The sequence below is a fragment of the Littorina saxatilis genome, linkage group LG7 (genome assembly GCF_037325665.1).
Source record: "Littorina saxatilis isolate snail1 linkage group LG7, US_GU_Lsax_2.0, whole genome shotgun sequence".
Taxonomy (NCBI): domain Eukaryota; kingdom Metazoa; phylum Mollusca; class Gastropoda; order Littorinimorpha; family Littorinidae; genus Littorina; species Littorina saxatilis.
In genome coordinates, this window is record NC_090251.1 from 14,397,064 (window position 1) to 14,419,657 (window position 22,594).

The 22,594-nt window shown below is 41.9% G+C and overlaps 2 protein-coding genes across 4 annotated transcripts in view; one reads left to right on the plus strand and one right to left on the minus strand.

Moving 5' to 3' along the window:
• Nucleotides 1–17,411, plus strand: part of LOC138970756 (vacuolar protein sorting-associated protein 18 homolog) — a 51,641-nt gene extending 34,230 nt beyond the window's left edge. Inside the window, exons 21-30 of one of the 3 annotated variants that reach the window (XM_070343256.1) lie at nt 1,518–1,670; nt 4,111–4,251; nt 4,965–5,096; nt 6,970–7,054; nt 8,991–9,118; nt 10,860–10,981; nt 11,497–11,614; nt 13,124–13,258; nt 14,393–14,451; nt 15,713–17,411. In XM_070343256.1, the coding sequence (XP_070199357.1) occupies nt 1,518–1,670; nt 4,111–4,251; nt 4,965–5,096; nt 6,970–7,054; nt 8,991–9,118; nt 10,860–10,981; nt 11,497–11,614; nt 13,124–13,258; nt 14,393–14,451; nt 15,713–15,776 (1,137 nt within the window). In that variant the 3' untranslated portion in view covers nt 15,777–17,411. Of the gene's footprint in view, nt 1–1,517; nt 1,671–4,110; nt 4,252–4,964; nt 5,097–6,969; nt 7,055–8,990; nt 9,119–10,859; nt 10,982–11,496; nt 11,615–13,123; nt 13,259–14,392; nt 14,452–15,054; nt 15,208–15,336; nt 15,676–15,712 lie in introns of those variants that run through there. The other 2 variants (XM_070343257.1, XM_070343258.1) reach the window with 2 other exon arrangements.
• A 142-nt stretch (nt 17,412–17,553) lies between these two features.
• On the minus strand, nt 17,554–22,386 carry LOC138970757 (zinc finger protein Pegasus-like). The gene is made up of 2 exons (XM_070343259.1): nt 22,116–22,386; nt 17,554–20,878 (listed from the first exon to the last, which is right to left on the minus strand). The coding sequence occupies exons 1-2, from the start codon at nt 22,180–22,182 to the stop codon at nt 19,131–19,133; spliced, it is 1,815 nt and encodes a 604-aa protein (XP_070199360.1). The 5' UTR covers nt 22,183–22,386; the 3' UTR covers nt 17,554–19,130.
• Between the last annotated feature and the right edge of the window lie 208 nt (nt 22,387–22,594).

Consider the following 22,594-nt stretch of genomic DNA (forward strand, 5'->3'; position numbering starts at 1 on the left):
CGAAAGCCTCCCAGGGTCACAGCGAAAGCCTCCCAGGGTCACAGCGAAAGCCTCCCAGGGTCACAGCGAAAGCCTCTCAGGGTCACAGCGAAAGCCTCCCAGGGTCACAGCGAAAGCCTCCGCGAAAGCCTCCCAGGGTCACAGCGAAAGCCTCCCAGGGTCACAGCGAAAGCCTCCCAGGGTCACAGCAAAAGCCTCCCAGGGTCACAGCGAAAGCCTCCCAGGGTCACAGCAAAAGCCTCCCAGGGTCACAGCGAAAACCTCCCAGGGTCACAGCAAAAGCCTCCCAGGGTCACAGCGAAAGCCTCCCAGGGTCACAGCGAAAGCCTCCCAGGGTCACAGCAAAAACCTCCCAGGGTCACAGCGAAAGCCTCCCAGGGTCACAGCGAAAGCCTCCACGAAAGCCTCCCAGGGTCACAGCGAAAGCCTCCCAGGGTCACAGCGAAAGCCTCCCAGGGTCACAGCGAAAGCCTCTCAGGGTCACAGCGAAAGCCTCCCAGGGTCACAGCGAAAGCCTCCCAGGGTCACAGCGAAAGCCTCCCAGGGTCACAGCGAAAGCCTCCCAGGGTCACAGCGAAAGCCTCCCAGGGTCACAGCGAAAGCCTCCCAGGGTCACAGCGAAAGCCTCAGGCCTTGGAAACACGAGTACATGCATGCAAAAATATGAAGTGTCCGTTCGGCCAACAGCCCATAAAGTAACCATTTCAGCACTGACCCAAGACGACCCAACCCGCCCCTTGCCCATTTCAGGTCTCCTCAAGCAGCCGGCAGCCAGCTGTCTACATCCATCCCCCCCCGCATTTTTATTTTTAATTTTTATACAAAGCCGGGTTTTCCCGTGTAACATGCCCCTAATGGCTTTGCCGTGAGGGTGTAAAACTTACATTTTTTCTCAGGCACATAGCTCCTTGACGACCACAAGTGTGTGCCATGGCAACAGGAATGAAGAAGTACATAGACATGGATGCTATTATGGCAAACACAGAAGCCCCACATCCCTCACCCCACCCCCAATCCTCACCTCCACCCCTTTCAGCCTTCACCCACTCTTGTTGCCAACCCTTCTCAAATCATTTGTTCTCTCCCATATTCTTGCACAGTCGAACGTGTCTTTGCGACAACCTCTCGAAAGCAACCACCTTCCCACACCAACCACTCCCAAGGATCTCAGACGAGTTTTTCTTCTATATAATTCACCTTTTCTTAGCAACCGCTTTTGGCCGGTCCCTTGTGCGGTCGTTATAGACAGGTTCACTACATTGGGGTGTGCACGTTAAAGATCCCACGATTGACAAAAGGGTCTTTCCTGGCAAAATTGTATAGGCATAGATAAAAATGTCCACCAAAATACCCGTGTGACTTGGAATAATTGCTATATGTGAGTTGGGTAAGTATATTAATCAAATGAAAATTTATTACTAAAATTTTTGATATTGATTGATTGATATTTGAAACCATCAATAACAGCAACCACTGAAACTGTATTGAATCCCGTATTGTTTTCTTTCCATGTGCAGCCTGACATAGAAATGTATTACAAGTTCAGCCCACTGCTGATGCAGCACTTACCCAAAGAGACTGTGGATGCTTGGATCAGACAAGGGAGACAACTGGATCCCAAGAGGCTGATTCCTGCCCTTGTTCAGTATGACCCCAAAAGCAAGGATCAGGTTGGGTTTGTGTGTGTGTGTGTTAGTGTGTGTGTGTTAGTGTGTTAGTGTGTGTGTGTGTGTGAGAGTGAGTGGGTGTGGGTGTGCGTGCCTGCATGCGTGCGTGTGTGTCCGCGTGAGTGTGTGTGTGTGTGTGTGTGAGACTGTGTGTGTTTTTGTGTGTCAGTGTGTGTGTATGTGTGTGTGTCAGTGTGTGTGTGTGTGTGTGTGTGTGTGTGAGTGAGAGTGTGTCCGCATGAATGTGTGTGTGTGTGTATGTGTGTGTGTGTGTGTGTGTGTGTGTGTGTGTGTGAGTGTGTCCGCATGAGTGTGTGTGTAAGTGTGTCCACGTGAGTGTGTGTGTTAGTGTGTGTGTGTCCACATGAGTGTGTGTGAGTGTGTCCACGTGAGTGTTAGTGTGTCCGCGTGAGTGTGTGTGTTTTAAAGGTTAGTCCTTCATGTGTACACGATTCGACTCACCAATGTAATTTTTGGCCAGGCTTTTACATGGGGTAAAACCATTCCTCCACTTTGAAACACCCCCAGAAATAACACAATGTGAGTGCTTTCTGTTCAAAAAGGGAATTTTTCTATGAAATAATTTTTGTAACTACAGTCGAACTCGCTTAAGACGAATCACTGGGGATCGGGAAATAAGTTCGTCTTAACCGAAATTCGCATTAAGAGAATTGATTGATTTTTTTACTGTCACAATTTTAGAAGTAAAATTTAAAAAGTCGTGTAAAAGCATGTACATGTACATTCTGATCAATCTCCGATTTCATGGTGTCCACCAGTTCTGGTGCATGTACTACCCTGGCCAAGTTTCCTCTCAAGACATCAAAGAGACCGCCCCATAGGTTAAACTCCCCATAGGTTAAACTCGGTCACTGACCCAGATGAAAACGTGTTTGTTAAAAGAGGGGTTCGTTATGCAAATGATATGATATGTCGATCTCGGGACGAGTTTAAAGATTTCGTCATAAGCGTGAGTAAATTACAGACATTATGCATGCTTGGGAATCCAAAAAGTGCTCGTTATAAGCATAAATTTGTTACAAAGAATTCGTTTCAAGCATTTTTTTACTCACATGCGAAGCAAAAGTGAGTCTATGTACTCACCCGAGTCGTCCGTCCGTCCGTCCGTCCGTCCGGACGTCCGTCCGGAAAACTTTAACGTTGGATATTTCTTGGACACTATTCAGTCTATCAGTACCAAATTTGGCAAGATGGTGTATGATGACAAGGCCCAAAAAAACATACATAGCATCTTGACCTTGCTTCAAGGTCAAGGTCGCAGGGGCCATAAATGTTGCCTAAAAAACAGCTATTTTTCCCATTTTTCCCATTTTCTCTGAAGTTTTTGAGATTCAATACCTCACCTATATATGATATATAGGGCAAAGTAAGCCCCATCTTTTGATACCAGTTTGGTTTACCTTGCTTCAAGGTCAAGGTCACAGGAGCTCTTCAAAGTTGGATTGTATACATATTTTGAAGTGACCTTGACCCTGAACTATGGAAGATAACTGTTTCAAACTTAAAAATTATGTGGGGCACATGTTATGCTTTCATCATGAGACACATTTGGTCACATATGATCAAGGTCAAGGTCACTTTGACCCTTATGAAATGTGACCAAAATAAGGTAGTGAACCACTAAAAGTAACCATATCTCATGGTAGAAAGAGCCAATAAGCACCATTGTACTTCCTATGTCTTGAATTAACAGCTTTGTGTTGCATGACCTTGGATGACCTTGACCTTGTTGGTAGGAAAAATGTGTAAAGCAGTTCTTAGTGTATGATGTCATTGCTGTAAAGGTCAAGGTCAAGCATGTGAGTCGTATGGGCTTTGCCCTTCTTGTTTAAGCATGAAGAAAGAGGTATTCAGTTGGGAACTTAAAACTAATACATTATAAGTCAAAATTCGTAACTAGCGTGTTCGTTTTAGGTGGGTTCGACTGTACATGTAACACTATGGTTATCTGCAAAATTGATTCATTGAAAATTCCCACTCTTCAGAGGCAGTCAGGATTTTGATTTTTTTTGTATGTGTCCAAGTGGGGGGATGGTTTTTAAAAGCTAAGGCTGGACAGATCTTAAATAGTAAGCTGAACTGTTTTTACGAGAAGGCCTGGGGTTTTTAACGTGAAGTAATAAATACTGGGATTCGATCAGATTCCATGAAATGAAAGCGGATGGTTCTTGTTTCATTCTTATATTATAGCATAAGTTATATGCAGGATGATAATTTGATGCATGTCGTTGACATTTGTTTTATATAATGTGACTCTGATTTAGTTTCTTGTGTGCTTCATTCTTGGTCTGCATGTGCAGCCATTGTGCAAAGGCAGGGAGAAAGATGGTGGGGGGGTGGCTATGACGGTCTTAGCTGTTAAACTGGGAGAAACTGGTTAGGGAAACTACTGATAGGTGTATTGAAACGTTTTCTTTCCCAGGGGAACGAAGCCATTCTCTACCTGGAGATGTGCGTTCAGAAGCTGGACAACCACGACCCCGCCATCCACAACTTTCTCTTGTCGCTCTACGCAAAACATCAGCCCGATGATCTCATGACTTACCTGCAGTTACAGGGAGAGGTGAGTTTTGTTGTTGTTGTTTTCTGTTGTGTCTTTGTATACAGTGGTACCCCCCTTTCAAGGCCTCCAAAAATCTGAGAAATTCAGGTCTTAAAAAGGAGGGAGTCTTAAATTGGGGGATCTTAAAAGGGGGTTCCACTGTACTGTGATCACTTGGTGTTAGTGTTGGTGCAGACCGGGACATTTTGTATGTGAAGCATCTTGCTGCTGCTAGAAAGCCTTCAGACCAAGTCATATAAAGAGGGAGTGGGTTTTTTATTTTTATTTTTATTTTTTTTTAATTTTTTTTTTTTGGGGGGGGGGGGGGGGGTGGTGTTTCGGGGGAGTTCTGACAATGTTGAACTGGTGTCCTTGTTGTGACTTGAAAACATTTCAACGTTCTATAGAAAAGGCTTTTCACTGTAAGCTTTCAACCCATCAAACGCTGAAGAAGAATTGTAAGCTTTTCTGATCTGGGAGAGTGGGCCTCGAAAAGTCCAAACAGTGCTTGTTTTTCTGTAACGAATTTTGGTGAAGAAACTGTGCAATCTGTATCTTATTGTGTTACCTCTTTTGGGAAGCAGTGCATTTGTCATGATGTTATTTTATTTCAGAGCCTTGATAAGATTTGCTTGATAAATTGTGGTCAAAGATATGTGTTCCTTGCCTATTTGTGTGAACTTTTTGAGTTATAAATCAGACATTGAATTTGTTATGATTTGACTTTTTTTCAGGACCCTGATGAGATTTACTACGACGTGAAATACGCCCTGCGCCTGTGCTCAGAACACAAGCACCAGAAAGCGTGCGTTCATGTCTACTCCCTGATGGGTCTGTACGAAGAGGCTGTGGACATGGCACTAGGGGTAAGGCGTATTTTTTTTCTTCATCTAAAAAAATGTTTAAAAAAATGAGGCAGAGCGCTATTTTAAGATCTACCAAACAAAGGGAAGTAAGCGCTGTAAATGCTTACAACATGTGCATGGTGAGTGAGAGGTGTGTGGAACCAGTCTCCTGGCATGTGAGAGAATAACAAGCATTGAAATGAACAAGTGACTCTCATTTCCTCTAATTTGCACATGTTGTATGCATTTGGACATTTTACTCCTTTCCCTAACCTTTGTTTTTTCTCTGTATATGAGAGAATTTGCTAAATGCAAAGAAACAACTGTTCCATATTTGGTTTAATTTCATCTGCTTCTGAATGGAGGCCGAAGTGTGATTCAAAACAAGTATGTCCCCATCGATGCTGAGTAAAAGAGAGAAGTGTGTGGATGAAAGGGAGCATTGCATACAATATGAGGAACCTTCCCTTTAAAAACTCAAACAATCTGAGACAATCGGGTCTTGAAAAGGAGGGAGTCTTAAAATGACCGTAATTATACAGAAGTCATCGACAGAAAGTTTAAGAAAACAGGGTCTTATAATGGCAGAATTCTTAAAGGTCCTTGTCGACATTTTTATACCGAAATCGCCATTTGACCATTAAAGGTCCTTGTCGACATTTTTATACCGAAATCGCCATTTGACCATTAAAGGTCCTTGTCTACATTTTTATACCGAAATCGCCATTTGACCATTAAAGGTCCTTGTCTACATTTTTATACCGAAATCGCCATTTGACCATTAAAGGTCCTTGTCTACATTTTTATACCGAAATCGCCATTTGACCATTAAAGGTCCTTGTCTACATTTTTATACCGAAATCGCCATTTGACCATTAAAGGTCCTTGTCTACATTTTTATACCGAAATCGCCATTTGACCATTAAAGGTCCTTGTCTACATTTTTATACCGAAATCGCCATTTGACCATTAAAGGTCCTTGTCTACATTTTTATACCGAAATCGCCATTTGACCATTAAAGGTCCTTGTCTACATTTTTATACCGAAATCGCCATTTGACCATTAAAGGTCCTTGTCTACATTTTTATACCGAAATCGCCATTTGACCATTAAAGGTCCTTGTCTACATTTTTATACCGAAATCGCCATTTGACCATTAAAGGTCCTTGTCTACATTTTTATACCGAAATCGCCATTTGACCATTAAAATGCAGAGTCTATTATCTACAAATATCAACAATACACCCCCTTTCGATCAGGAAAGACGAAGCCAGTGTAGCCGTTTGAAAATTCATTGTAGTATTCCAGCGTAGTACTCATAGGATATCCTTATGTGGAAAATGCCACGCGCAAAACTCTCTCAAATCCCGTGCATTTCGTGCGTTTAAAAAAAAGCGTGGACAGCGCTCCAGTGTCAAACTGTTGCTGCACTTGTTTGGGCGTGGCTATAAGCATAGTGACATGAATTTGATTGGTCAGTATTTTTAGGCAAAGCACATGTTCTCAGCAAACAGAAAACAAAATATTGGAAGCGTGAGTCACGCTACCCAAAAATAAAATCTTTTTTTACATATATTTTTTTTTCGATAACTTTTTTCCCCATGGTTCATTCATCATCTGACATAACTTTTTAGCGAAATCTAACCATAAGATTATTGAAAAAAAGCAAAAATGTAGACGACCACCTTTAACATTTGGAGGTATTGAAAGAGGGGTTCCACTCTATTACTAGGCATGATCTAGAGCAGAATTTTTTTATTTTTTTTATCTAAAGCAACAAACTCTCACACTCTTGATGTTACACATGTAATTTTGCTTGTTGTTGTTTTGTTTTGTTTTGCTTCTTGGTCTATCATATTTTGTTATAATTAATTGCTTTGTTTCCCTCGTTAGGTTGACGTGGAACTAGCAAAGCAGCAGGCTAACAAACCCAATGAGGATGATGTGGAGTTGCGCAAGAAGCTGTGGCTGCGTATCGGTACGTATAACTTTGAGGATTTTTCGCTTGAAAACATTCCAGCAGGTCCGTTTCTGAGGGGGGGTTTTGTGGGTTCCGGAATCCCCCCCTCCTTACTCGGCAAATGTACCTTTGTTCTCAAGGAGAGACCCAAAATACCCCTTTCAAACGCTAAATTTCTACAGCGTCTGGGGGGCAAGACTGGCTAGCCGCTGTATCCCTGGCCCATTTGAGTCACATACTGTTTGTCCAGCCCTGTTTGGTATTGTCTGCTGTTGAAAAAAATGGCATACTTGCCAAGGTTAAATGAAATTAATGTGCTCTTCAAGACACTTTGTCTTCACCGGTGACAAATGAGCACAGGTATCTGTCAGTTCTTCTTCTTCTTCGGCGTTCCAGGATTTTTGGCCTCAGGTCAGACTTCAAGTTTTGTAGCTTGAATAAAGCTGGTGGTCAGGATCAGGGAGTCTTTGGTGCCCCAGAGTTGCTCCTGCAGTGTGGCACCTTGGGGCCAGTGATCTGTTCTGGCTTCCTGGTGGAGCGGGCAGGTCTGCAGGATGTGCTCCGGGGTCTGTGGGCCTGTTTCGCACGGGCAGTTTGGTGTGTGCGACAGACCAAGGCGGTGCATGTGGGCACGCAGTCGACAGTGTCCAGTCCGTAGGCGGAAGAGGATGGTCTGCTGATGGCGCTGTAGGTTGGGCATCTGAGAAATATCTGTCAGTGTTTTTGCAGAAGGCAATGTTCTCTCATGTACTGCAGAAACAATCAACCAAACTTGCAACTTTTAGGATTATTTAAACCTCAAACAAACTCCTGAGTTAGGTTGTTCTGTTTATAATTTTAATGAGGCAAAAAACAAAAAACAAAGAAACTTGTTTGTTTGCAATGACAAGGCGGGTCGGTTACTTTTTGTTTTTGTTTTTGTTGTTGATTGAAGTGTTTTTGTATGATTACATTGGCGCATGTGGCTTTTTATTGGCCGGAAATCATGCGAGTTGTGTTCCCTGGATGTTCGAGAAGAGTAACTGTTCTTATAAAGCCTGCAAAATCAAGTTTTGTCATTTTTCAATTTTAATTGTTCTTTTTTTGAAGGGTAGAAAAAATATTCTAGGGTCGGGAGGAAAAATTTATGTTGGCTGGGAATCAGAAAATTTGAACTTTTTGTCTTGGCCTAAAGCTTGGTCTTTTGAAAGTTCCAGTTCTTTAGACTTTTTGAGTCACTTGAGAAAAAGTGACTCTATGTAATCGGTCAGTGTTAGTCTGTCCGGCCGGCCGTCCGGCCGGCCGTCCGTAGACACCACCTTAACGTTGGACTTTTCTCGGAAACTATCAAAGCGATCGGGCTCATATTTTGTTTAGTCGTGACCTCCAATGACCTCTACACTTTAACGATGGTTTCGTTGACCTTTGACCTTTTTCAAGGTCACAGGTCAGCGTCAAAGGAAAAATTAGACATTTTATATCTTTGACAAAGTTCATCGGATGTGATTGAAACTTTGTAGGATTATTCTTTACATCAAAGTATTTACATCTGTAGCCTTTTACGAACGTTATCAGAAAAACAAGGGAGATAACTAGCCTTTTCTGTTCGGCAACACACAACTTAACGTTGGGCTTTTCTCGGAAACTATAAAAGTGACCGGGCTCAAATTTTATGTGAACGTGACTCCCAGTGACCTCTACACTTTGACGTCTGCTTTGGTGACCTTTGACCTTTTTCAAGGTCACAGGTATGTCTTGAAGGAAAAAAATTGAAATATCATATCTCTGAAACTATTCATCGGATTTGATTCAAACTTTATAGGATTATTCTTTACATCAAATTATTTACATCTGTATTGTGTTGTGAATAGCAATTTCTTCCTGTCCATCTGATGCCTCATATAATATTCAGAACTGCGAAAGTGACTCGATCGAGCGTTTGCTCTTCTTGTTGTAATTATGTTTGTGTTTGCAGCGCGCCATGTTGTGCAAGACCAGAAAGACATCCGCCGTGCCATGGAGTTTCTGCACGAGTGTGACCTGCTCAAGATAGAAGACATCCTGCCCTTCTTCCCAGACTTTGTCACCATTGACCACTTTAAGGTATTTTTACCACTGCTTATTTTTGTCAAAATTGGCCTCCGTTCCATCTGGGCGCATTCTAGAAATTGAACTGTTTGCCACTCATCCGTTACACCGACGGAAAACTCCCATCATCATTATTTTTGTCACATTTTGTTACTGGTGGCAATGGACACTGAAAATACATTTGCAAATATGCTAACCAGGGCTAAGTCGGGTAGTGAGTCATTGGTTACAGAGTAAAGCAGATGTGGACATATTTGGTATTGAGGACAGGCTACAGACCTGTTTACCCTTACGATTTTGGCGTAATTTATTACGATTTTCTGCAAAAAATACGCCATTCCGCTATCCGTGTCAAGACTACGATTTTCATAAATAAAAAAAATGTAAATTTTTTAAATTTTTAAATTTTTTTTTAATTAATTCACATGTTTGGCATTGTTTTTTTCAATGGCAAAATGGGGTGAAAAAGCACAGGACTGACCAGAGAGCATGTCTGTCTGATGAGACGCTGGAGAGCCTTCTAGTGGTGAAGTCTCGCCCTCACTCATTCGGCAAGCGCAAGTACAGTAGAGAAGCGCTTGACACACTGAAAAAGGCCTACTACGAGCAAAAGAAAAAGAATCAGTGATGCATGTGCTTTTGATGTGATCTTCTTTGAAATTATGATGACTACAAAAACTGACTGACGTGTTTTGTTTGTGAATGATGGATATATGTGCATGATTGCGTTTCGCAGACACAGTTGTCATGTGCGTTGTAATTGGCGACGAATGCTGGATGATTACTATTTTTGTGCCAGGATTACTATTTTTGGGGCTGAACATTACTCCAAAACACTTATGGGTGTAAACAGGTCTGCAGGCTAGTAACCATGTAACTCACTTCCTTATCAACTGTTACTCTCTCTGATGCTCTTTTTTGCAGAGTAATGGCACACTAATTGCACATCTAACTGCAAAACTGTATGTAGTAGAATCTGAAATGTTCAGTAAAAATACTTTTTAAGTGTGTATCCACACTTTTAATTTTCATAATTGTTAGTTTCCTTGTCCCACCGTGGGCTTCAAGTACTGTAGATACCCACAGGTGATGTAGGGCTTCAATTTTAGAAAAAAAAGGATAGTGAGATATTTCTGGTAACTTGGAGTCAGCACGTAGGGAACTGATCTAAAGATTTGCATGTCTCCCATCCCGAGTGTAGCTTATATTAACACTTTCTACCCCACCTATGTTGACCAAGTTTTTTTTAGCCAAGACCAGCTGTGCTGCAGCAGGTCACTCAAAATTGTAGTAACTGTGTATCAACACGCTGGAATGCAGGCGTTAGATCGACGTTACAGGAAGCGACTGAAGTGACTCATGCGTGTGTACGGATATATCCGTACCAGGTCAGATAGAGCCATATGAATGGGTAGGGATATATCCGTACCTGGGAGACAATGAGTTAAGACTTGTGCATTTTGAGAGACTCCATAATTACTCATTACCCTCACCACAAAGTATATGTCATCCAGTTAGAATAGAATATTGTTTTTTAAACCGAAAGGTACGGGCTTTACGAAAATATATTTTGAGTCAGTCATTGTTCCAAATATCGCCTTAGCTAACATATCGATCCATTCTCAGTCATCTCTTAAATAAAGTTTTAGAAAACTACATGGCTCAAGGTAGGGAAATCCAATTTTCAGTTGATATACTTTGGTATGTTGCACTAGGTTTTCATATTCTTTGATTATTATTTTTTGACATCTTTCAGGATGCCATCATATCGTCACTGCAAGAGTACAACCAGCACATTGACTCTCTCAAGGAAGAGATGGAGGAAGCTACCCAGAGTGCAGAGGAAATCCGACGAGAAATTCAGAGCTTCCGCAACAAGTAACTTAAGTTAATCTTGTGTCTTGCCATTTACTATCATTTTATTGTGTGGGAAATTTCTGCAATGGCATACGAATACACTGAGTGTTGGTAGGCATATCTATAACTATTGTGGAACGAAAGTTTGTTTTGCTATTCACATGGTTTTTGTTTTTTTGTTTTTACCGAATTGTATTAATTTCTTCTTAATTTTGTTGTTTTTAATTGTCTGTTATATCGTACATGCGCAAATAAATTACAAGACAAAACACACAAAACGAATAAACAAAAAGATAATTCTTTAGACAGTGCACAATAGAATAACAACTAATGTAAATAAAGTTTCTTCTGGTTAATCATGGCGTTTTGTGACAGTGCGTGTGTGTTTTGTTGTTGTTCTTTAGTTTTGTTTCTGTTGTGCTTTTTATTCTGCCTGTAGGTTAAAAAATGAACAGTGAGAATTGAAACAAAATTATCGGCTGTGTATCAAACAGGATTGCTGTTTTTTCTTATGCATAATATTACCATTGTTTTAGGTACACAACCGTGAAACCAGAAGAGAAGTGCACGGTGTGTAACTACCCTCTGATGACTCGCTCCTTCTACCTCTTCCCCTGCACACACAAGTTTCACATGGACTGTCTCATTGCCGAGGTAGGAAACCAGTTACAGTTGTAATTTACTGGAGGGGTTATAAGGCTGTGTGAATGGGAAACTTCGCATGCTAACCAGTCAAATACTGCCATGAGATTGACTATCTTTAACCTTCATGGGACCACCCTTTGGACTACACAGTCCGGATGATGTGGGTTTGTGCACAACCCATACTTTCTAAAGAAGGATTCAACGTAAAAAGTATGGGTTGTACACGACCGACATCAGCCGAATAGGGATAAACATTTGACCGCCTCTTTGCAGAGTATGGGTTGTACACGACCCACGTCATCCGAATCAAGATTAAACACTGTAAATTTCCTTCTTGAACTCCATATGTGTCGTCCATGGCCCATATCATCCGGACTGTGGAGTTGAAATGACGTCATCGTTTATTTGTTTGTTTACAAAGATAATTCTTCAACAAGGTGCGGGAGGTTCCATGGTGTTTGAGGATTAAATCTTCTTCTTCTTCTTCTTCTTCTTCGTTCATGGGCTCAGACTCCCACGTTCACTCATGTTTTTAGCACGAGTGGATTTTTACGTGTATGACCGTTTTTACCCCGCCATTCAGGCAGCATACGCGGATTTCGGGGGAGGCATGCTGGGTATTTTTGTGTTTCTATAACCCACCAAACTCTGACATGGATTGCAGGATCTTTTCCGTGCGCACTTGGTCTTGTGCTTGCGTGTACACACGAAGGGGGTTAAGTCACTAGCAGGTCTGCACAGAAGTTGACCTGGGAGATCGGAAAAATCTCCACTCTTAACCCACCAGGCGGCAGCAACCGGGATTTGAACTCACGACCTCCCGATTAGGAGGCCGACGTCTTACCACCACGCCACTGCGCCCGTCAGGATTAAATCAAATCTCAATCAAAAACTCTCAATAGTTTCAGAAATACAGACACTTTCATGAGGCTCTGGGTCATCTATGACCCAGGAAGCACGGCAAACAATACATGAAGGGATAAGAAGGACTGGTTGTTCTAGATTGCTGACAAATCTTTCAGGATGCCATCATATCGTCACTGCAAGAGTACAACCAGCACATTGACTCTCCCGGTAGCTCAGTTGGTAGAGCACTGGACTTGTTATCGAAAGGTCGCAGGTTCGAATTCGGGCCGGGACGGACACGGGTCAACTTTATGTGCAGACCCAGAGACGGAAGCCATGTCCCACCCCCGTGTCAGCACAATGGCACGTAAAAGACCTTGGTCATTCTGCCATAAGTGCAGGTGGCTGAATACACCTAAACACGCAGACACCTGGGTAGCGCGACTCCGTTGCTGCTAGCTTTCCACTGGGAGGAAGCGACCCGAATTTCCCAGCGATGGGACAATAAAGTAATGAAAATGAAAATGAAAATGAAATGAAATCATCAATATTGCCTACCAACCAGCATATTTTTTTGTCTTCCCAAACCTCTTTGTAATACTCTTGTTTGTTACGGATACAAAATCAAGATGACATTACTGTATTGCACAATTTTTGTATCTTTCTAACCAGGTGTTACCAAGCCTCCAGACGTCCAAGAAATCGCAGGTGGAAGGGTTGCAGAGAAAGCTGGCCGAGACGGACGGCAGCCCCACCACCGCCAGGCCGACCAGGGGGCCCTCTGGCACCGCCCGCATGGAAGTGCAGGTACGATTTTGTTATCAATCAATCAATCAATCAATCAATATGAGGCTTATATCGCGCGTATTCCGTGGGTACAGTTCTAAGAGCAGGGATTTATTATTTTATTTTATTTTATGCAATTTATATCGTGCACATATTCAAGGCACAGGGATTTATTTATGCCATGTGAGATGGAATTTTTTTACACAATACATCACGCATTCACATCGGCCAGCAGATCGCAGCCATTTCGGCGCATATCCTACTTTTCACGGCCTATTATTCCAAGTCACACAGGGTATTTTGGTGGACATTTTTATCTATGCCTATACAATTTTGCCAAGAAAGACCCTTTTGTCAATTGTGAGATCTTTAACGTGCACACCCCAATGTAGTGTACACGAAGGGACCTCGGTTTTTCGTCTCATCCGAAAGACTAGCACTTGAACCCACCACCTAGGTTAGGAAAGGGGGGAGAAAATTGCTAACGCCCTGACCCAGGGTCGAACTCGCAACCTCTCGCTTCCGAGCGCAAGTGCGTTACCACTCGGCCACCCAGTTATCAGCATTGTCACCATTGACTGATAGTGTGTGGGAATAGAATAGAATAAAACAGAACAGAATTGAATGGACTTTATAAAACATTTTAAAGACACAAGAAATAAAAGTAGGAAAAAGTGTAATGTGTGTGAGTTTGTGAGTTTGTGAGTGTGTGTGTGTGTGTGTGTGTGTGTGTGTGTGTGTGTGTGTGTGTGTGTGTGTGTGTGTGTGTGTGTGAAAGAGAGAGGAATGGATCAGGGAGGTAAGGTGGGATGACGTCATCGTTTATTTGTTTGTTTACAAAGATAATTCTTCAACAAGGTGCGGGAGGTTCCATGGTGTTTGAGGATTAAATCTTCTTCTTCTTCTTCTTCTTCTTCTTCGTTCATGAATACAACTTGAGTGAAAAGGATACATTTTATGTGATCCAAGAGACTGCTGACTGGCCTGTTTCATAAAAAGAATTGTTGCTAAGTGGACCAGAAGATTGAGCTGATGAGCAATTACAATGGGTAGTGAGTTTAACTTTTTATGCTTCTCACCACAATGCATAGTATTTCTCTGCTGTTTCTGAGAGGTCATGTAAGTGTATTTCAATTTCTCTGTTTGTTTTTACAGCAAAAACTGGATGGTCTGGTGTCATCTGAGTGCATCTACTGTGGAGATTTCATGATCAGGTAATGAAACTGTAGCTCATAGCTCATAGACTCATTGATTGATTGATTGATTACAATCGGGATGTGCAGCCCTGAAAGTCCAACAAATAGTGATTTGGCTAGTGATTCTGAAAATTTTCTAGCCAGAGAGCAAACTTTACTAGCCAAACAAACAATTTGTTTCAGCAACTTTACTCGCATTTGGCGAGTAGATGAACATTTCTACTCGCCAGTTACATGTTTCTACTCGCCATCGCCACTTTCAGGCCTGATGTGATTGCATATGAAAAAAATTGCTTGTGTTCATATGATGCGCTTATTTTCCATGCAAAGCATGTTACCGACATAGTCGTAAAACTGTACACGATGGACACCCCATTTCAACTTGCTAGTACAGTGGAACCTACCCTTGTGACCGACCACCTCTTGAAGGTGACCTCCTGCCCACAACGACCATCCCAAAGATCCCAGACAAGTTTTTCTTATAATTCACATTTCCATAGCTACCATTTGTTCATAACAACCACTTTTGGTCAGTCCCTTGGGCGGTCATAATAGACAGGTTTGACTGTACTAAATACAAGACATTTAATATTTTATTAAAAAGTTTCTGTTGTGTTGCAGATGTGTGGACAAGCTGTTTGTGGAAGAGGAGAACTGGGAGAGTGCTGTGGCAGAATGGGAGTGAATCGTTCAACAAGTTTCTGTTGTGTTACAGTTGTGTGGACAAGCTGTTTGTGGAAGAGGAGAACTGGGAGAGTGCTGTGGCAGAATGGGAGTGAATCGTTCAACAAGTTTCTGTTGTGTTACAGATGTGTGCACAAGCTGTTTGTGGAGAAGGAGAACTGAGAGAGTGCTGTGTCAGAATGGGAGTGAATCGTTCAACAAGTTTCTGTTGTGTTACAGATGTGTGGACAAGCTGTTTGTGGAGGAGGAGAACTGGGAGAGTGCTGTGTCAGAATGGGAGTGAATCGTTCAACAAGTTTCTGTTGTGTTACAGATGTGTGGACAAGCTGTTTGTGGAAGAGGAGAACTGGGAGAGTGCTGTGGCAGAATGGGAGTGAATCGTTCAACAAGTTTCTGTTGTGTTACAGATGTGTGGACAAGCTGTTTGTGGAGGAGGAGAACTGGGAGAGTGCTGTGTCAGAATGGGAGTGAATCGTTCAACAAGTTTCTGTTGTGTTACAGATGTGTGGACAAGCTGTTTGTGGAGGAGGAGAACTGGGAGAGTGCTGTGTCAGAATGGGAGTGAATCGTTCAACAAGTTTCTGTTGTGTTACAGATGTGTGGACAAGCTGTTTGTGGAGGAGGAGAACTGGGAGAGTGCTGTGGCAGAATGGGAGTGAATTGTTCAAATGCTGTGCTCAACTCGACCAACGACGCATGTATTGGCTTAATTCTTGACTGGAAAAGATAGTTGTCAAATCGAACTGGATGAAGATACTGCGTCATCTTGTGCGTAGAATTTATGGAGCAATGTGGTGTAAGAAGATTACGCTGCTTGGCTGTTTGCTTTGCACAGTGGTACGAGAGATTAGATAGGGTTGATTAAGAAAATCTGATGTAGCTGCTACATGTACTTGGGAGAGGATTGTTCAAGTGCTGTACCCAGGACCAAAGGACATGCTAAGTTGTTGTAAGACTAAAAAGCAATACTGGGAGAAAGTTATTACTGAGTAAGAGTTTATTGTTGCAGTACAAATCAGTGTGAAGAACTACCTACAAAAAGGGTTGGAGGTGGAGAGTAGACAGCAATACATGTTGAGGAAAGTGCAGATGACCTCTGCGACGGACAGAGTAAAGAAATTAAACTATGTAGGTGCATTTATTGTTTGCAGCTGAATAGAATTTTGTTGTGGGCGCACAATTAATGCAAAAGACAAGAGGACTGATCCACTGAAAACAGGGGAGAAGAACTGAGAGGAATTGGTGATAGAACCACATGACATTAAGACTGCCTTACAGATCACATGCATCACTCTTGGACCAAACACATTGTCTGCTTTGTGTGTTCAATACCAGAAGTTGAAGGTTACAAAGATAGCTTTGAGGGTTGAAGTTGAAGGTTACAAAGATAGCTTTGAGGGTTGAAGTTGAAGGTTACAAAGATAGCTTTGAGGGTTGAAGTTGAAGGTTACAAAGATAGCTTTGAGGGTTGAAGTTAAAGGTTACAAAGATAGCTTTGAGGGTTGATAGGTACCCTGAAGATTGATCATGTTTTGCAGCTACACATAATTTTTGCATTTGAACTTCATAGTAAATGTATCACTACCAGTGATGTACTGTTCCGAGTGTTAAAACAACATTTTTAATGTATTTTGTATCTGATGTTGATGCGACTGAAGTACACACGTGAGACACAAAAGCTCTGTGTTTCTCATATAGTTTGGTCAATCTGAAGAATGTTTTCTGTGTATTGTCACACAAGCATGCTTAGAAATGGCTAGCTGCAGAATTTGTGCAAGCATTTGAGGTATGTGTTCATACAGTAAACAAGAGAGCGGAGAAGCAATTTAAGTAAGAAATCGTTCAGACTTTTTTTCTTTTTTTGTGAGAAAGAAAGCGATTTTTGCTTGTTGTTTTCCTAAGCATGCTAATTGCTTGGATGGAAGCTTACTCTGTGTGATTTGAAACATGTGATGTGTGTAACTGTGTGTGAGCCCATGTGTGTGTGTGTGTGTGTGTGTGTGTGTGTGTGTGTGTGAAAATGATGGATTTAACTTTCAGTTCATGGAGCTGTGAGAATGATGTGCCAGTTGAACAAGTTGACACTTTTTTGAATGTATGTATTTTATCATACACCATTTTTCTTTTTTTACCTGGTGTGTGAATTTATTTCAAGCATATGTCCTGTGGTGTGAGTAATGGTTCTTTCTGTGTCAAAAAAGACCGAATGAAAGGTAATCTATATCCGATACTATGTGTTGATTGCCGTCAGCATGTGAGGTCATGAGCAAGGTCATTATAAAGTTTAAAAGGCATTCTAGTTCTGTGTTCATTCCTTCGCCGTGTTGAATGTGGATTTTGTTATTTACTTCTGTGAGAGAATTATTTGTGTCCCATTTTCAAACCTGCTTTCATTTTGTGATGACTATGTGTACCAGTACAATGACCCCTGTGCGTTAAAAAAGATTGTCCCCAAAAGAGATTGATAAGTTCAACACATGTTTTTGATTTTGAGCTATTCAAACCAGTTACAGGAGAAAGAAAATACATTTCAAGGCAAATTAAACAAAAAAGTGTTTGTAGTTTTCAAAGAAAAAAGAAAATTATAATAACTGTATAGATTCTTATTACCGACTCTTACAAATAACCTTTTGAAAAAAAATCAGCAAGTGTATAAAAAAAAAAAAAGAAGAAAGATGTCTGCAGTTGTTTGAAACTGTTCAGGTGCTTATAACCGCATGGATGTAAATTTGTTGAGTTTAAGAAACTGTTCAGTGAAAGTACTTGGTTATTTGAGATTTTGAGTATGTGTATGTCTGTGCTTGCATGCACCTGCTTCAGTGACTCTATAAATCACTGATCATACAGTATTCAGAATATAGCTGGGCCATGGACATCACAAAACAAATGTGCTCAAGCATACAAACCGGAGGACACATTATTACAACCCTGCAAGAATGATTGCCCACAAAGATAAGAAAACAAAACACAAACATGCCAAAAATAAATTTGACAATGCAATGACACCTACAGAAACAAAAAGTCTTGGAGCAAAACTTTCATACAAAAAAGTACAGATGAAATCAATTTATTACAGCAATTTCTTCTTTTCTTCTTGTAGTTCGCTGTTAGATCGTCGGTCCGGACTGCAGGGCGAAACGTGCTGTCCTCTCCAAGTCCTCTTTGGGGCCGTATAGCTTCTTTTATTACAGCAATTTGAGTAATACCAAAAAAAATTGCAAAAACAAGTAACAAGCGCATCTTCTGGGGCAGTGTTTCTTGCAGACCTACAACCCTTGAAAACGTTCTCTCATCAAACATCCCTGACAAATTCAAATCCTCGCTTGTACACAAGGAATGGAAATCAAGCAGCAGTTGTTCTCACTGAATCATTGCCTCCTTAACACCAACCAGCAGTTGTTCTCACTGAATCATTGCCTCCTTAACACCAACCAGCAGTTGTTCTCACTGAATCATTGCCTCCTTAACACCAACCAGCAGTTGTTCTCACTGAATCATTGCCTCCTTAACACCAAACATAAAACTTTGTTTGCATCATCACATACAATAAGTGTTTTGAACTTAAGTTGACAAATTTTGTTTTTGTTTTTTTGGAAGGGTGCAATGCCCGAGGTGTACACAAGATTTTACAATGATCTTTGGCAATTTTCACCCGTCGAGTAACAGTAATCATTAACACACATACATACACACACACTCTCTCTCTCCCATTGAAACACACTCATACACACACACATTTTCTCTCCCATTGAAAAACACACACACATTCTTTCTCACACTTTCATGTACGCACACACTTATTCTCTCTCTTACTGACACATATACATACATGCACGCGGTCACACACACACACACACACACACACACATAAATATCTTTTATGTCTATTGCATGATAGTGATACTTTGTCAGCAGGTATGCGTGCAAGAGATCACACCCAGCGGCTGCGAAATTTACTTGACGAGAAAAACACAAAACAATGAGCATAGAAATGCAAAAACTACACATCAACATCAATGCTGATTGATGAAGTGAGAAGTAAAGCTGTACTTCTCAAAGAACGTCCTCCCGCAAACGCTACACTTCCACGGGTTACTGTTGTCATGGAGACCCATATGCATGAGGTACAGTGCGTTGTCAAAGAACATAATATCACAATGAAGACAGTGAAAAGATTTCCGCGTCTCGAGAGAACGAGCGTGTGAAACCGTGCTGCTGATCGGCTCTATGCTTCCAACGTGATCGCTCTGGCTGCTGACATGATGCGAGGGATCACACTCTGACCCCGAGGATTGAAGCCTTGCTGCTTTTCTCGGTACCATGCTTTGGTCCGCCTGAAAACCGTCTTCAGAAGAAAGGTCCCCTGAGGATCTTTTCCACCTGTGGGACGCACCTAATCCTATCCCTTCGGAAACAGATGACACTCTTGCTGGCGAATTAGGATCAACTGGTCTTGCGTCTCTGGAGTGTCCGGTGGCGATTTCTGGTAGCCTGCTGCCCATTTCTGGGGATCTCACCGCTGTTCGTTGGTCAGAGCTAGAACCTGGCTGCAGCCTGTCTTTTGACAAAATCTCACTGACGGATGGTAAGTAGTGCCTGCTTTCTCTTCCTTCACTGTGCAATCCCGTGTCTGAGCTGTGAAACTTGTGTACGGCACTCTGTCCCCCAACTCTGTCTCCCTGAGAATGAAACCTATGAGAAGGTAAGCTGTCTAAACCAGACGCTCCTTTATCGTCTTTTGCAGTGGCTCTCAGACCCATGTGGGTCGGACTCATGAAAGCTTCTCCTGGGAAGCGAGGCATTCCGCCATCACCAAAGTATTGGTTGAAGGGGAATTTGTCACTGATGAACTTTCCAACCGCTGGCATTGGCATTGATCTTGCATTTTGATTCATCGTTGCTGACGATGGCAGTGGGTGACCAAATTGTGCTGCTGCTGCTGCTGCCTGTTGATGAGCAAGCACTGACGCTGAATGCGCCATATGTGGACCAAACCCTAACATGTTGCTGCTCCTTTGGTCGTCAGAAACAACAACGTTATTGACTATCAGCGGCTTGGTTTCAACAGGGCTCGCCAAACCACTGGAAGATGCCGAAGAGGCCGGAGGATTCGCTCCTGGTTTGAGCGCCAGCGAGTCTACGACCATGCCGTGTCCCGGTTTGAGTGCTAGAGAGTCTACGACCATGCCGTGCATTGTCTGCAGGTGCTTCTTCAGGTCCTGTTTCCTTTTGGCGGCGTAGTCACAAATTTCACAGATCCACGGTCGAGCGTCGGAATGCACTGCCTGGTGGTTGACCAGGCTGTTCTTGAAAATGGTCTTGAAGCTGCAGATGTTGCAGCTGTACATTCTGGCACCTTTACCGTCCCCGCTGTACGGCAGTGAAAACGACAGGGGCAGATCATCGTAAGGACTCTCCGGAGCTCCAAACCTGTTCGCCGATATGCGACACAGCTGATCCAAATCCGGATCACCTGATCCAAACTCGTCGCTGCCGCTGTTGCTGCTGAACATGTGTTCATGTTGCAGGTCAGTGCTTGGCTGGTGAGGAAGTATGTCACGCTCCTGTGGTTGCTGTGTGCTTGACTGGTGGTTGTCGGGCGAACTGTTACAACTGCCGTGAAGTCGTTCGTCGTGTGAATGAATTGTCGTTTCTTGAGGGGTTATTGACAGAGAAGTGTTCACTACTGACTGGTCTGCTTCTTTGATACTCTTTGTTGTGTAGTCTTTTATCGTCTCATCAGTTATTCTGGTCATTCCATCTGAAACAGTTGAACATTACTTTATGATGCAATATATTGAGAGAGAAAAAGAGAAAAGAGAGAGAGATGGAAAGAGAGGAAGAACATAATCAGCAAATAAAAAGCAAAAGAACAGCGCGAGTGCAATCTGCTTCATATTCCATTTGGAGGTGATTACCATTTGGAGGTGATTAAGGCAATGAGCGGCATTGATTACCATTTGGAGGTGATTAAGGCAATGAGCGGCACTAAAATGACCAAAATAAAACTTGGAAAATACATGGAGTAACTTAGTTTTCTGGGTAGTTATTGAAGTGACTTATGAAAAGAAATGAAAAATTTGCAAAAACTAAAGGACATATATAGATTGCCGTCACTGTGGAAACTGGCAGAAACAGCGCCATATTGGATTTCTAGGAAATGGTTTTACAGCAACATTATACATCAGAAAAGGTTAATATTTGGCTCAAAGATACACAAGACTTTTATCTACAACGATTTTTTGACAAAAGACTAATGCAGTTGAATTTATATTAATTTTTGAAATAAGGATTAATGAATCTATACGGTTAAAAATTCATTAATCCTTATTACAAAAATTATTATAAATTCAACTGTAGTCTTTTGTCAAAAAATCGCTTTATATGAATGTAGATAAAAGTCTTATGTATCTTTGTGTCAAATATCATGCATTTCTTATGTATGATGTCACTGTAAAAACCATTTCCTAAAAATCCAATATGGCGGCTGTTTTCATAGCAACGGCAATCTGTGTCAATTAGTATTTAAATTTGTTCCATTTATTAGTGTAAGTCTCTTCAATAACTACCCAGAAAACTAGGTTATTCCATGTATTCTCCAAGTTTAATTTTACTGCAGCTCAGTGCCTTAATGAGATTCTACACTGCAGATTGGGAATCATGCATGCACTCGAGCTGTTCTTTTGCTTTTTATTTGCTAATTATTTCTTTCCTTTCTCTCTGTCTTTTTTTTTCTCTCCTCAAAACGCCTGCGACCTGCGGGTTTCACTTTTAGTTTTAGTTATATTTTCTTCCATTACATTCCCCTTTTTAGATGCCTTATCAGTGCAAGAAAAACATTTTCTGCGCTCAAACACACTGATTTTGTTTTCAACTTTCGCCAAGAAGACAGATCGCGTATTGTACTTTGAAGATTCAAGACAACCAAGCAAACACACAAACAAACAAGCACGCAAACAAACAAACAAACTGACTAACTGATCAGCTGTAGTACCCACCTGCAGCAGACGCCGCATCTTTCTCAGACGTTGCTTGCATCTGCTCCATGTTTGTTGGCGAATCCATCAAGCAAGCACACACCAAACACACTTTTTAACGGGCACAAAGCATATAATTTACAACTGGCGACAGATTCAGGCGGCGATGCTCCTGTTGTTGCTGGAATGTGAGCCCTGCGCACGATCCTAGATGCACAACGAGTCTTGTTATCGTCGCCATGTTTTTAATGGTTATTTAGACCAGTAATTGTGCAGATAGTCTTGCCTCCCACGGCAAGGCTATATGCAAAAGTGACCAATCAAAATGCCAGCTCACGACAACACCCCGTGCAGCCAAAATAGTCGTCATGATAGCATCAATGATTGCACAGCCTTTTTCCTAAAACTAGTCATAGAATTATTCAGAACACTTGATCGTAAAATGTGTTGTTTAGTTGATGGTATCGTATACTATTGGAACTAAGGAAAAATGAGAAATG

What these genes read in the sequence shown, in the direction of transcription:
- LOC138970757 (XM_070343259.1), bottom strand. Translation starts at nt 22,182, where the DNA reads ATGGATTCGCCAACAAACATGGAGCAGATGCAAGCAACGTCTGAGAAA. An exon ending in AGATGCGGCGTCTGCTGCAG is followed by an intron (nt 20,879 to 22,115) that starts GTGGGTACTACA and finishes CAACTGTTTCAG; the next exon opens with ATGGAATGACCAGAATAACT.